Raw genomic sequence first — 15,181 nt, forward strand, 5'->3', positions numbered from 1 at the left:
TGACTGCAATATTTATTTCTTTGCATATACAGTACTTCTTTTTTGTTTGTTAATCTGTTTATTTTGAGAGAAAGGCTGATGGCCACTGGGACAAAATAGCACTGACATGTTACCTGACTAATGTGCACTGTCCCTGCAAAAAAAAGAAATTAAATAAAAGCATCACATACTCACATTTTTAAAATGAACTGATCTCTTTAATTGTTAATGCATGTGGTCTTATTCATCGTTGAAAATGAATTAACTTAAATTCAGTAAATGTTACATATGTTTTTATTAAATTTACCAGTATTTTTGATAGATTACGGGTGTGAAATGTATGCAAATAGTTATGAATGTGTAAACAAGCGAAGTGAGGTGTGCTAGCTTAGAAAACTACAACTGCCATGATGCAGTTCTCTCTTCTGACGTCACCACACAACAATGGCGTCGCACGGAGTTGGTGCGTGTCCCCCCTCGTCTTCTAAGGTCCAAGGAGAGAAGAAAACAACATCGGTTTCTTTTGGTTTTGCTAAAACGTTGAGCAAGTTTAAACCTCCGACTGGTGACGTCGCGAGTAAGGACGAAGACAAAGATTACTTGACTGGGATCACCAGAAATGAATTACAGAGGTAGGCTTCATGTGCTAATGCTAACCGTGTTTTTGTTTGATTACTACTCGCATCAACATGAATTTTACGTCCATTCTGATTTAGTGTGCTGTATTAATATGTTGTTTGAAGTAAGTACATGTAAAATCTAATGTGTTGGATGAATAGCAGCGGTATCTTAGGCCTTGCTAATTTCTCTGTTATTTAGCACAAAACCATCTGAAGCGCCAACGGAACGCATCATCCCTCTGATCCTGAAGAACCGCTGGCGCCTACCTTGCCAAGACGACCAGGACGATGAAAGTAAAGACAAAACCGCGTCTATTCAAATTAATGGCCATGGAAGTCGAGACAAGACCCAAGACTCAAGTGAAATGAATGACTCAGTCGAGGCTCAGGCTGTAAAAGAGCTCATTGAAGGTGTGTGTACCTACGCGGTATTACATGCTGCCTTATGTGGAGGTGATCATGTCACTACATTACATTTTGTAGATTCGAGGAGGAAGCTTGAAGAGATGCAGTCAGAGGCTAAGCTTAACCTCACCATTCCGCTGTTGGCACAGAACAAGGTGCCTGATGGTTTTGAGGATGGGGACCATATAAATGTGGAACTGCGGCCTGAACCAGTAAGTAAAATATTGTTAGAAAAATGTAGCAATGCGTCGCAAAATCAGGTCCAACATGCCAGGTCAAAAGACAACTGTTTTGGAGTGGAAGAGTTTATTGTCATAGTTTGCACTGCATAGTATCATACTGTACCCCAACTCATTAACTAGATAAGCCTGTAACTACTGTATATTGTTAAGTGAATAACTCTCTTTGATATAGTCGATTAAAGTGGTCAGGAAATAATTTTTACACACCTCTTGTACTGGTTCATTGGATTGTACAGTTGTACCTAATTTTGTGGCTGGTTGGTACGTAATTTAATCCATTTATAAAGCATGAAGTGCTCTTAACTTTGAGTGAATGCAGACTGATTTTTACAGTTGCATGTAACAATATTTGTCTGTCGATATTACAGTCTACAGAAGAAGATTACGAGAAAGTTCCTGTCGAAGGCTACGGACTCGCTATGCTGAAGGGGATGGGCTGGAAAAAAGGGGAAGGCATTGGGCGCACCTTTAAACAGTAAGTAATCATCAGTCTGGTTCTGACTTACCTTGATTAGAAGTTAAATTAATGGTGTCTTCTGTAAAATTTACGAGAAAAATTAATGCACAGTGCTTTAAAGGGGTCATAATGTTAAGTGAGGGGTAGTGCAGTCATGGAGAATGAGAGTCAGAGGGGTGGATGGAACAAGCAGTGGTGTGTTTAAGACCATCCTTTCAGGAGCCTGAATGTCTAGGCACAGATAATACAGTACTCTACTACTAGGGGTCTCACAAGATTAAAACGTGACGAGATTTCCCGTTTGGAGAAAAGATATCCAGCGAGAACAGGGGAGCCAGAAGCCAATCAGACTGTGAACCATGGCATTGCTACTATGAATGATGGTAAACGTAATATGGAAGTAGCAGTATACGAGGCATTATTGGAACTGCACAACTCGTTGGTGTTCCGAGCGTCAACAAGTGACGTGTGGATGTTTTTTCCATTGGGGTTGAACAGCTGCAACACTTTGTTAATATCCAGGGAGAAGCTGTAGTAATTCTACATTTTATCAAAGTTACTTAATATTTCTCAGCTCAAAACATGTAGATGTTCAGACTTGTCTGCACCCTTAATCACCGTTACCATTAATCACCATCAACATTAATAATATAATATGTACTGCACAGGATGGGGGGTAGGATTAAATAAGCTTTGCTTCTTCCTACTCCTTTTGGACATGTGGAATTGTGAAATGAATCATGTGACGTATTCCATTGTAACTTGCATGAATGTTCAAATCAAATTAAACCAAACATTAATAATGGCAACACCGGGTCTGCTCAGAGCAGCAGCATCTTGATTGTTCAGCAGTAGTGGAATGCCGGTCTGTAAAACCTTCACAATACAACCCGAGAGGGACAGGCAGAGCTTGGACACACTCCTCCTCCTCCTGGCAGCACCTCACCTTGCCAGCAAAACACGCAAGGGTGTCCAAAGTGTGGCGCAGGAGCCATCTGTGGAACGTGGCTCATTGCAAAAGAAAATAAGATCACTTTACAGAGTGAAAGATGACATATTAAAGGGATAGTTTGGATTTTTTGACATGAAGTTGTATGACATCCCCATCAGCAGTCGACTATATCAACAGTGACTTACATGATAGCATCTTCATCCGCGATGGAGCGCCGCGGCCATCTTGTACGTTTGTTCCACAGCGGAAGAAGATGCGAGCGTCTTCATTAGATACACACAAATGGAGAGGCGACAGTGCGCAGGGACATGGCGGGAGACAAATGTAACGCCAAGTGATTTGTGAGGTCTGATATTTTTGAGGAGGCATTTTTCTTTTTATCTTTTGAACACATTGCTTTGAGAAGCCAACCTCTTTACTGAAATGACCCGGCAACAAAGCAGAACTCCGTTCCTCATCACGGAAATCCAACCAGAACTGGACTCACAGGGCCAAATGGTGTGGTAAGTCACTCTTGATATAGCCCACTGCTGATGGGTGATGTCATACAACTTCATGTAAAAAAAAAAAAATCCCAACTATCCCTTTAAAGGAAAATTGCATTATTATGATATATTATTATTTATTGTTTTTATATATTATCATAACAGTGGTTTATTTGATCTCCAAAAGTGTCGACAATAATATCGTTTAGCACCGATTTGTGGGACAATAAACATTTCAACATGTACCTGCATGGTCTTGTGATTCGGTTAAATAAAAAAGTTTGTTTGTCCAGTGATATTTTTTCATTGTACTTTTCTTCAAATTAATGGTAAAATCTTGTCTCGTCTCGTTATCGTCGACCCAATCTTGTGTATCGTCTTGTGAGGTGGGTGTCTCATGACACCCCTACATACTGCAGGTATTGGCCTGGACTAGTCCTAGTGTGATAGAAGAGTGGGGGAGAATTAGGATAACATTACTGTCCTTACAAGCCCCTCCAGTTGTATGTAACAGTAACAATTGTGTGTTTTTACCCTTTTCCTGTGACAGAGATGTGAAGCCATATGAATACAAGCCCCGTGTTATAGGTTTGGGTCTTGGGGCGGATCGCTCAGCAATAAAGGATCTGGAGCCCAGCAAACGACGGCGCCCGCCCAAACCAGGCGAGGAGCGGGACAAGGAGGAAGAACAGGAGCCGCTTGTGTTAGGTCGTGGAGGCTGCGTGTTGGTGGAGTCAGGGGCACATAAAGAGCGTTATGGAAAGGTAAAGTAGTGTTTGATTCCCATGTCGATCATCCTGAAAGCGAACAAAGAAGCCACACAACAACCCACTTTGACCTTTTCTGCCCTCTGGATAACTCTGCTGCAGATCGAAGCTCTGGACACAGACAACGCTCGTGTTTTGGTGAAGCTGGCCATCGGTGGTGACGTAGTGTCCGTCCACCAGTATGCTGTTAAATTGGTTAGACAAAAGGAATATGACAGATACAGCAAAGACCTAAGTAAGTGGGGAAAATTAGCTGGATTTTGGTTAGATGGGATATAGATAGCGATATAAATAATGTTTAGCCATTTTACTTTTAACCTTAAATAATAGAACAACTTACCAGCTACATCATCAGGTACTTCTTATAATAATTAAACAACTTTCCTATATGGGGGTCACTTACATTAACAAGCTCCAATTGTATAAAAATAGAACACAAACAGCACCTGTAATATTCAAATGCCATGGCAAGTGTGAAATTGTTTCTTTTTTGTTGCATGGAACTGTTTGTCAGTGATGGAGAAATAACAGGACTGAATTTTATATATAGGGGTCGGCAACCCTCAGCTAAAGAGCCACATGCGGCTCTTCAGTCTCCTTTTTATGGGCTCCTTCGCAATGCTTGAATATTTTTTAACACCCGAGTGATGAAAGTGTGCATTTTTGAAAAGAGTTTAAAAAAATATCCGGCTTTCTGTAAGACCTTGAATGCATCATGGCTGAGTTCTGACTGGTGATTGGAAAAGCGTGAGGCAGGGAGGGAAGCCAGTGTTTGCCTGCCTGCTTTCGTTGAGACTTGACAGAAACGTCTCCAGAAGAACATACCAGAAGGAAATAAGAGTTTTTAATTCTATACGGACAGATTCCTTTGTCTTCTCTGGCAACGATGTCGGGCTCCGTATGTTCTTGATATGTGGCTAGAAACAACAAAAAAGACAAAACAAGCACCCATTTTCTGAAAAGTAGTAATTTATTAAGTAGACCTACACATTTACAGTGGTTATCCCTGCAGTACAGCCCCGCACACGCTGGGCACAAACCTGCGGCCGCATAGTCCACTGATTTGACCGTTTTTGAGTCAAGCAGCGTTAACCAGCGAGCTAAAAGGACGAGGCTATCAATTCATTGTGCTGCACATTTCTGAGGCATCCGGTAAGTTAGGTTTAACCACGGTACTATCACAACCTCACTGGTTGGCATCCGTTACAAATGCACACCGACCTTAAGTTTGTTGCATTCTGTTGTAACAAGTAAAATTAAGAAAGATGAAAACTTAAAAGTTTATAAGCTATTTAGTTTTGTGGCTCAGGAAAATTTTCTTTAGTGGGCGAGGGAACAAAATGTCTTTTTTGATAGTAAGGTTGTCCCCCCAGTATATACTAGTATATATGGTAGTTTATGTTTAGCTTATGGTTCATTGACTTTTCATTACTCATCACACCAGGATGTTGAAATTCACACTAGTGCGTCCATTAAAGGAACTGTTATACCATCCAACAGGTCGTCTCAGTAAAGCACATAAACGGAAGGTAAAAGAGGACAACGACCGACGCCAACAGGAAGATAAAGAGAGGCGACACATAGATGACATCAAACATAAGTCTTCAGAGAGAGATGGAGGAAAAGATAACAGGAAAAGGAAACACAGAGAATCAAGTAAAGACCGGTATGTCCAAGAAGTTAGGAAGCTTAGGCAACATTGATTTCTCTTCCTCTTTAATAAAGCATATTTGATGTTTGTCCAGAGAGAAGCCTCCAGAGAAAGAAGCAAAACCACATAAGGCTTCACCCCCTTGGCTACAGAGAGACTTGAAAGTTCGTTTTATAGACAAAGCTTTTAAAGGTGGTCGGTACTACAACTCAAAGGTATAAATAGCACTGATAGTGCTAGTTTCACTAGTTTTACTTTAAAGCTACACTAAGATGCAACGCTCCCATCTTTCATGAGCTGAACTCAAAGATCGGATTTTTTATGTACACAAAAGTCCTGTTTCTCTCGAACATTTTTCACAAATCTGTCTAATCTGTGTTGGTGAGCACTTCTCTTTTGACAAAATAATCCATCTACCTGACAGGTGTGGCAGATCAAAATGCCCATTATAGACAGCATTATTATTGCATAGCTGGGCCTTCGGCTGGCCACAATAAAAGGCCACTCAAAAATGTGCACTTTTATCATACAGGACAATGCCACATCTGTTGCAAGTGTTGAGAGAGCATGCAATAGTCATGCTGATTGCAGGAATGTCCACCACAACTGTTGCCTGTGAACTGAATGTCCATTTTACTACCATAAAGCCTTCTCCAAAGGCATTTTAGAGAATTTGGTTGTACATCCAACCAGCTTCACAATCACAGACCACGTGTAACCACACCAGCCAAGGACCTCTCCATCCAGCACCTTCACCTTCAAGATTGTCTGACACCTGTGCAATGATCATGCTGTCGAATCAGCATCTTGCTATGCCACACCTATGAGGTGTATGGATTACCGGTAGCTCCACAAAGGGGAAGTCCTCACTATCAGATTTAGACAGGTTTGTGAACAATATTTGAGAAAAAAAAGGCCTTTTGTGTGCATAGAAAAAGTTATAGATTTTTGAGTTCAGCTCAAGAAAGTTGGAAGCAAAACCAACAGTTTTAGATTTATATTTTTGTTGAGTGTATTACTTAGACTTGCATGACTCCCCATTCTACATTACTAACTAGTAACTACTACTACTACTACTACTACTACTATGAGTATTTCACAGCATTGTGATCATAGACAAATAGAATCATTTTCTTCCAGATGCGCGTGGAGGATGTCTTGACCCCGTACACCTGCATTTGTCGAACCGAAGAGGGAAGACTGTTAGATGGTGAGCACACAGACCTATTGTTTTTCTTTGTGTTACGGTGTTCCCTCGTTTATCCCGGGGGATAGTTTCCCAAAATGGCCCGGAGTAAGTGAAATCCGCGAAGTAGCCAACTTTATTTGTTTGCAATTATCATATATGTTTTAAGGCCGTAAAACTCCACACAATATATTTTTCTCAGACAGGCAAACATTTTCTCACATTTCGCTTGTTTAAACACTCTCAAAGTTCACATTTCGTTTGAATTTTAATGATCAATCTCTTGGACACAAGAAATTATTAAGTTACTCAATGTATTTACTCCTCTGAAGTGCCTCGTCCCAGCGCTGTTCGGCTGTCGCGTTTTTATATACTTGTCAATACATAGGACACAATGGGCTGGTTCTCCCTTAGCCAATCAGGACTGTTGTGGCTCTATATTTACTGAGACAGCGTGACTACCCGACAGAAAATTACATTGAATTCAAATTTTTGCCAAAATTTGGGCTTTTAAAGGCTGTGGTCTTAAACTTTTGGTCAGCTGATGAACAGCCTATTTCAATTTAATGGCTGTTTGCAATGGCCCGCATGGAGGGTAGTCTGGTTTCCTCACACATTCCAAAACATGCCATCCATCTGTCCATTTTCTATGCCGCTTATCCTAGTTAGGGTCGCGGGGGTATGCTGGAGCCTATCCAAGCTGACTTCGGACGAGAGGTGGTGTACACCCTGGACTGGTCACCAGCCAATCACAGGGCACATATAGACAAACAATGATTCACACTCACATTCATACCCATGGACAATTTGGAGTCGCCAATTAACCTAACATGCAACATGTTTGTCTATATGTTCCCTGCGATTCTGGCGACCAGTCCATGGTGTACCCCGCCTCTTGCCCAAAGTGAGCTGTGATAGGCTTCAGCATACCTCAGTGACCCTAGTGAGGATAAGTGGCATAGAAGATGGATGAATGGCTGTTTGCAATAAATTGCGAACTCAGATTTTTTGTTTCACTCCCATTTTTCTTTTTGCATTTTGAAACTCTACTTACAACCTCCTTAAGATCCAACAATGGAAAATGTAAATTATTGCAATTTTCAACTGGTCCTAAAGGGGTAGTTCGGATTTTTTGACATGAAGTTGTATGACATCCCCATCAGCAGTGTAGTCCAATAACAACGACTTACCCCCCCACTAGGCCTCCTAAATCCAGTTCTGGTCAGATTTCTGTGATGAAGAACATATAGTTCCGCTTAGTTGCAGGGGACAAATTAAGTAAAGAGTTTGGCTTCTCAAAACAATATGTGTTCAAAAGATTAAAACATTAGCATCACAAAAATGCCTTCTCAAAAACTCAAACCTCACAAAATGCTTGGCGTTATATCGGTCTCCCGTCGTATTCCTGCGCACTGTCACCTGTGCATTCATGTGAATGTGACGAAGACACTCTCATCTTCCTCTGCTTTGGAACACGCACGTAAACAAGATGGACGCCGTGCTCTGTCGCGGAAGATGATGCAAACGTCTTCTTCACATACACATGAACGCACAGGCGACAGTGCGCAGGAATACAGTGGGAGACAAATATATAACGCCAAGTGTTTTGTGAGGTCTGATTTTTTTTGAGAAAGCATTTTTGTGACGCAAATGTATTAATCTTTTGAACGTATATTGTTTTGAGAAGCCAAAGTCTTAACTTAATTGTCCCCAGCAACTAAGTGGAACTACATTCTTCATCACAGAAATCTGACCAGAACTGGACTTAGGAGACCAAGTGGGGGGTAAGTCTCTGTTATTGGACTACAATGTTGATGGGGATGTCATACAACTTCATGTCAAAAAATCCGAACTATCCCTTTAACATTTTGATCAGGAATGTATATTTGAACTACAGTATACAGTACATTACAAAATTGTGCTGGACAGGATTATTTTGAGAAATTGTTGGTTTAGTGACAGTTAATGTTAACTATTACTTTAAATGCATGTTTTTTGTCCTGTGACAGATGTGAAGGAGACCATGCTGGAAACTATTGTCCCAAAAGGTGATGATGATGCCATAATGGTTGTACTTGGCGAGCACCGGGGTCAGGTGAGCAAGGACTCATCTGAATTTTCCATCCCTTGATTGTGTTTGTGATGCTGTCCCTCAACTTTATATCTAAATGTGTGTGTACAGGTGGGTCGTATTCTGCAGCGGGACAAGAACAAGTGCACAGCAATGGTCCAGCTGGAAAGATACGAAAAGAAAGTGTTTACTTTGGACTATGACTGTATTTGTCACTATTTGGGAGCAGCAGACCACTGCTGAATTTAAGTAAGTAGTTTTATCCCATCTGTACTGAAGTGTTTCATTGTAACACGAAAATATATTGTTTTGTAATGTTTGTAATAAAATCATGCATATGCACAGATATTACAAGATTTGCGCTCTTAGTATCAAGTAGAATACCGATACATAAAATAAATTATCATTGTCTTTCGAAAATAAGTCCCAAATTGTTGTTCTGAACATGCCCATTCTCCTTTGTGGATGCACAGAATGAAAATAATGTCATTAGTTGGTCAACCAATAGGTTTAAAACGACTCATTCACAGTTATCTTTCAATTTATTAGCAAACCATGCATCTCGATGGCTCTATGCCAAAGTATCCACTCCTTTACATCGTATCAAAACATATTTACATCTGTTCTTCTAGTTTCTAAAGCAAGCACATCATATTCCACACCCACTGAGAGAATATTACATGGGCTACCTCCAGGTTTAGTACAACTGTAATGAGTATAGCGAGTCACTAGCCCCTGTCCCTAGGAACAAAGTGGTATTGCAAGGTCAGACCAACTACCTCATGTTTGATGTTTACAATTTGAGCTTATTACATCAAGACTCCCTCTCCAAACTTCAGACAAATGTTATTATGAAATATGAACTTATGAGTTACCAGTAAACAAAAATGACATCCAAGTACAGCTGGGAGTTGATGTTACTCTTTAGGAAGTTGGTTAGCTGCATTAGCCCGTAGTACAGCCCCTGGACTGGGGTACGGTCGCTGCTGGAACAGAGGCCCAGCTGCTGTGGTATCGGCTCCTGTCTTGGCTTCATTGCGTTTGGGAAGACCACTTGACCATGAGCCCCTGTAAAAACAGAAAATGTTTTTGGTTCACTGTGACTACTTCTACTTGGACACAACAGGGCCAGGAGTTAATGGGATACTGTACTTTGGAGCATCAGAATATGCACTTGGATCCATTGGGTCCAGTTCATCGTCTTTTCTGCCTGAAAGCAATTGCATAAAAGACAGGTAAGAGCCAAGCAAAGAGGGCAGGCACTTTAAAAAAAAAAAAAAAAAAAAGAAAATGTATCTTTACCTCTTTTGCCCTTGTTATAAGGGGCTGTGTCTTCTCGCCTTTGCTTCCTTCTGTCTCTGTCCCTCCTATCGTCCCTCTCCCGATCTCTCTCCCGATCTCTGTCTCTGTGCCGCTCTCGGTCTCTGTCCCGCTCTCTATCGGACTTGTCAAATTGACGCTCACCTCTCTCATCTCCCTCAGCTGAACATCCATTCAAGGCATTAAGAAAATGAACTCCAAACCTTGAAAATATACTTAGTGTTTTTTCTGACCTTTTTGTTTCTTTGCAGCTTTTGTTATCTGAGCAGATGGGTCATTTGGGGATAGCCAGGCTACCAAATCTGTCTCCACATTCCAGTAATAAGGAAGACCACTAGAGAACAGAGAAAACATATTTACCCCTGCCATTTGTTATTCTAAAATGTTACAATGACTGAAAATATGACTGCAGTAGAACCATAGTCCACCGTCTCACAGTTAATGATCATACATATATTCACTTTATTATTGTCCACAATTCTACAGTGTGTGTTAAATGGCACAGATAGACAAATGTCTGCCAACATAGCGTTTGTTTTAGCCGTTTGTACCTGTTTATTCACTTTTAAATCCTAAAAGTAATGTTTTGTGGTGAGAACAATGATAAAATATCAACAGTGTATTGCAGGAATCAAGTATACATACCAGGCAGGGTCAAAGACTTTATACCAGTTTGGTGGCAGATTTTCCACCCTGGTGGCTTCATAATCTACATTGTTGTCATCATAATCTTCAGCAATAATCTCCTCATCTGCCCCTGGAGAAAAAATGTCATATGGCACAGGAATTAAATAAAATTGAACTCGGGGCGTTTCTGTTTTTTCCCACCCAACCTTGCTCTGATGGTTTCACAATCCCTCTCTTGGCCAAGCGGGCCAGTAGTGCCGGAGGAAGAGGCATTCTGCAACATGGAGGAAACATTTATGAGCCAAAGGGTGCGGATTAATTTGTCTGTCTGCATGACAAATTTAAATGTATTGACTCAGAAACTTGACGAAATACAAAAAAGGAAAAAAAATAAAGTTAGGCAAACTACTAAATGCAAGTCACAATTTCAGCGTAACCACTACAACACAGAGGTAACCACGAATTCAACAATGGCAGCGGGCTCACGTTGAAGAAGTTCTCCTCAAAGTGGTAACTGAAACAATCAGTGAATATCAAGTAATGTCAAAAAGGAAATTATAAATAATAATAATAAGGAACGTAACAATCACCTTAAAATAATCGCCTCTTTGAATGAGGGGTGCAGAAATTTCCGATACGACGTCCAGCAGCGGTACAGGCTGCGCACGTTGATGACGTAGTAGCATTGCCATCTATTTTTGCCATCTTAACTTTCTACTTATTTCAAAATAACCTTTATAAGGCACACACAAATAAACGATGTTGGTGATATCTAATTAAATCAAAGTGATCATCTATAACAAAAAAACTGTTATTTTAGGACATAGTTTGAACGAGTGATCGATTTATACTCCAGACCACTAGGTGGCATCTTAAAGCGGCGTGCCAAACTTGCCTACATGCATTCAAAAGAATGAAGTAGATCGAGCGGCGGAGGAAGAGATGGTAATGACAGTGACGTCACACATTTCTTGGCCATAACAAATATGGAGGAATATGCTCGTGAGCCTTGGTGAGATTACTTTGAAATATTATGTGATCTGTATGTTAAACCATTCAATCCATTGCTACACGTTTTGTTTTTGTTTTGTTGTTTTGCGTCTTGTCGAAGCTGTCCTATAATTAACAGTGAGTCTGCTGGTTAGCTCAGTTAGTTAGGGGATTGGCAAATTAAAAGCTCAAACTGTGGTCTCTAAGCGCTCACGCAAACTACCGGTTGACAACTTTGCGAACATTCAATTCGTCTGTTATTACAGCTAATTGGTATCTGAATAAATGTTAGTCTTTGGCATGAAGCTAAAGTACATTATACTATCTGGCAGGAGTTGATAGCTGTTGGTTTTGACTCGTCATTTCTTTGAATTACATTTGCAGTTGACACTTTTAATAACGTATGGGTTGACACATACTTACAAGCAGTTAATGTTTGCAAAATGCAAAGAAGAGTCTTGAACCACTGTGTACAAAATGCTATGTCTAACCACTACCACACTCATTACTCTTCGTTCTTATGAGTTCATTATCAGTACTCGCCCGTTATTCCAACTGTTATGTTATGTCTATTTATACTGATAACAATTTATTTGTTATTATACTGATTATTATTATTATATATGACTATTATGATATTATGGAAAAACCTTGACAATTATATTACCACATTGTTACATTAATTACCGTAATGTTCCTATGTATTAACTGGCAAAGACCACATTCGGAATACAGGAAGTGAATAAATGTATTGCAATTGATGTGAAACGGATGGGGGGTAGGATTAAATTAGATCAGCTTCTTCCTACTCCTTTTGGACGTGTGGAACTGCAAGTTGTACCATGTGATGTATTCCATCGTAATTTGTATGCATGTTCTAATAAAATTAAACCATTACCATTACTTATTTTCTAAGATCCTCAATTTGTCCCACAGTGTGGGGGTTGATATTAGAACAACAGTATGTAAAGTAAATCCTGGACTCGGGTAATAAAGGTTATACAGTATGCCAGTCGAATGCAATTATCCTGTTGTTGAATGTTGCTCATGTTTGTATCAGCCCCTGGAGGGTAGTGGATGACTGTGGAGGTGCCTTCACCATGGGTGCAATTGGAGGAGGGGTATTTCAGGCTATCAAGGGCTTTCGAAACGCCCCAGCTGTAAGTTCATCTCCTCATGCTTTCCCCATTGACTCTGTATTTTTTTTAATGTCAAGAACAACAATACTGTAATATTTCAGGGTGTTGCACACAGGCTGAAAGGTAGTGGCAAAGCAGTGAGGATAAGAGCTCCACAGATTGGCGGTGAGCAAGTCTTAGCTCCTACTAGGCTAAGGTGTCGAGTGTACTGATAATCTGTTGTCTCTCTGATTAATTTTGCAGGCAGCTTTGCAGTATGGGGAGGCCTGTTCTCCACAATTGACTGTGGTTTAGTTCGCCTCAGAGGAAAAGAGGATCCCTGGAACTCTATAAGTAGTGGCGCTATGACAGGGGCCATACTGGCTGCACGCAGTGAGATAAAACTCATATAGGTCACAGCCAAGTTGACCGTACTATTGACACTGCCATCCTCTGATTGTGTGACCATATTGGGTTAATTGGTGAGGTTTAATGGATTTTGTGTTTGTATTTGGTTTTGTCCAGGTGGGCCATTAACCATGATGGGCTCCGCCATGATGGGAGGAGTTTTGCTCGCACTCATTGAAGGTTTCGGAATCCTTCTAACAAGATACACAGCGCAACAGTTTCAGAATCGTGAGTTGTTTACACGTTTTGCAAAATAAACAACTCTGTCGTTGATTCAGTGTGATTAGTGCTTGCAACACAGAGTAGTGTGTCAAGAAATGGTCACATTTGTGATGATCATTACCAGCTTCCCCTCTCAGATTGATGCAACAAACAAATGTGATGTGTAGGTCCACAGAATAAAAATCAAGTCTATTTTTAGGCTGTACCAATGTGACCATGGTGCTTCACTTTAACTTTGCTGAACAAAAAGCAAAAGTATTGTGGCCTTTATGGATCAAAAAAGGTGACGTTTTAGCAGATTAGCAGAAAATTTTTACAGAAATTAGATGGATGGATTTTTATTGTATACTTTTTTTTAATGTACGTCTTATAAGTCGATTTGCATTTGAACATTTTTAGAGACCCACTATTAGCCTTATTTATGTATTATTATTATTATTGTTATTATTATGTGTTATTATTCAACCAGTCCAGGGTGTACCCCGTCTTTTGCTCAAAAGTCAGCTGGGATAGACTCCAGCATACCCCCGCAACCCTAATGAGGATACGCAGCATAGAAAATGGATGGATTTATTATTATTATTTATTATGTATTATTGCACTACAAAGTTGACGTAATCTGTTCCGGATTTAATTATTCTTAGTCTATTTACTTCTTTTTAGTAGCTCTCATGTCTTGCCTTGGTTGTTTTATTTTGTGATTAAGTGATTAAGTTCATTAGGACATTTTTGCAGAGCTGCTGGAAATGTGAATTTCTCTTGTAGAGTAACAAAGTATCTATCAAAGATCAGATTCACATTCAAACCCTGCATGACATGGTCATATCTACTTGTTTCCCTCCTTCAGCCATTCCCTTTGCAGAGGATCCCAGTCAGTTACCTCCAAAGCATGATGGTCGGCAGTCAGCACCCAAGGGTCAGTTTCAGTAGATCAACGGAGGATAGATGTTGACATGACGACACAAGTCCAGCAGGGAAGCACTTGAACTTTGCAGCAGGTACCGACATGATGAGATGGAGGCAGGGTCTTCTACTTTGGTGTGAAATTGTTGCACTGTGTATTTACCTCAGGTGAAAATTACTGTGAATGTTAATAACCAAAGATGTGATATTTTTGTATGACTAGGGATTGGTTTTATGCAGCGTTGACATGATCAAGATGAGATCATTCAGAAAGGTCAGGGCATCAGCTAGTTTGACATTATGAGAAATATTTGATATCTGCTTTTTTGCAGGGATTCAGATGAACCTTTTGTCGAAAGAGTGGGGAAAGTAGCCGGTTAACTTTCTGTTGATACGGTTCATCAAATATTTACCATTTTAAAGTAATAGTATTCATTCATACAGTTCTGCATTGCTTGCTGCAACAGACAAGAGCAAATGTGTCAAATTGGACCTGATTGTCTATAAATTGCTGAAACTGAGGCAATAGCGATCAAACACAAAGCACTTTAAAAAAAATCCTTCTGTTCTTCTAAAAGGGTAAAAGGTAATTTATCAACATGATCATGTGTTTGATATGTAGAATGTTTGTTATATTAATGAAAATATTTTGTGTAAGTGGTTAAAATAAATAAAGACATCAAATGTGCTTTAAAAGATTGTTTTTTGTTTTTTTTAATTGTCCACTTCGACATGATCAGTATGAGACTCGTGAGGGTGGATAAATAAATAGTGAAAG

At 40.1% G+C, this 15,181-nt stretch overlaps 3 protein-coding genes across 3 annotated transcripts; 2 read left to right on the forward strand and 1 right to left on the reverse strand.

The window, feature by feature from the left end:
• Positions 1-417: 417 nt before the first annotated feature.
• On the forward strand, positions 418-9,161 carry gpkow (G patch domain and KOW motifs). The gene is made up of 11 exons (XM_054792171.1): positions 418-611; positions 799-1,010; positions 1,083-1,216; positions 1,615-1,721; positions 3,691-3,904; positions 4,010-4,142; positions 5,408-5,573; positions 5,653-5,773; positions 6,699-6,768; positions 8,754-8,839; positions 8,927-9,161. The coding sequence occupies exons 1-11, from the start codon at positions 424-426 to the stop codon at positions 9,056-9,058; spliced, it is 1,563 nt and encodes a 520-aa protein (XP_054648146.1). The 5' UTR covers positions 418-423; the 3' UTR covers positions 9,059-9,161.
• On the reverse strand, positions 8,863-11,233 carry pqbp1 (polyglutamine binding protein 1). The gene is made up of 6 exons (XM_054792185.1): positions 10,969-11,233; positions 10,781-10,892; positions 10,369-10,469; positions 10,118-10,297; positions 9,968-10,025; positions 8,863-9,883 (listed from the first exon to the last, which is right to left on the reverse strand). Exons 1-6 carry the CDS (start codon positions 11,054-11,056, stop codon positions 9,733-9,735), a joined length of 690 nt encoding a protein of 229 aa, XP_054648160.1. The 5' UTR covers positions 11,057-11,233; the 3' UTR covers positions 8,863-9,732.
• Positions 9,947-15,099, forward strand: timm17b (translocase of inner mitochondrial membrane 17 homolog B (yeast)). Its single transcript, XM_054792199.1, has 6 exons — positions 9,947-11,774; positions 12,813-12,912; positions 12,993-13,056; positions 13,135-13,263; positions 13,396-13,506; positions 14,348-15,099. Exons 1-6 carry the CDS (start codon positions 11,749-11,751, stop codon positions 14,428-14,430), a joined length of 513 nt encoding a protein of 170 aa, XP_054648174.1. The 5' UTR covers positions 9,947-11,748; the 3' UTR covers positions 14,431-15,099.
• The last annotated feature ends 82 nt before the right edge of the window (positions 15,100-15,181 follow it).

The sequence above is a fragment of the Dunckerocampus dactyliophorus genome, chromosome 1 (assembly GCF_027744805.1).
Source record: "Dunckerocampus dactyliophorus isolate RoL2022-P2 chromosome 1, RoL_Ddac_1.1, whole genome shotgun sequence".
Taxonomy (NCBI): Eukaryota; Metazoa; Chordata; class Actinopteri; order Syngnathiformes; family Syngnathidae; genus Dunckerocampus; species Dunckerocampus dactyliophorus.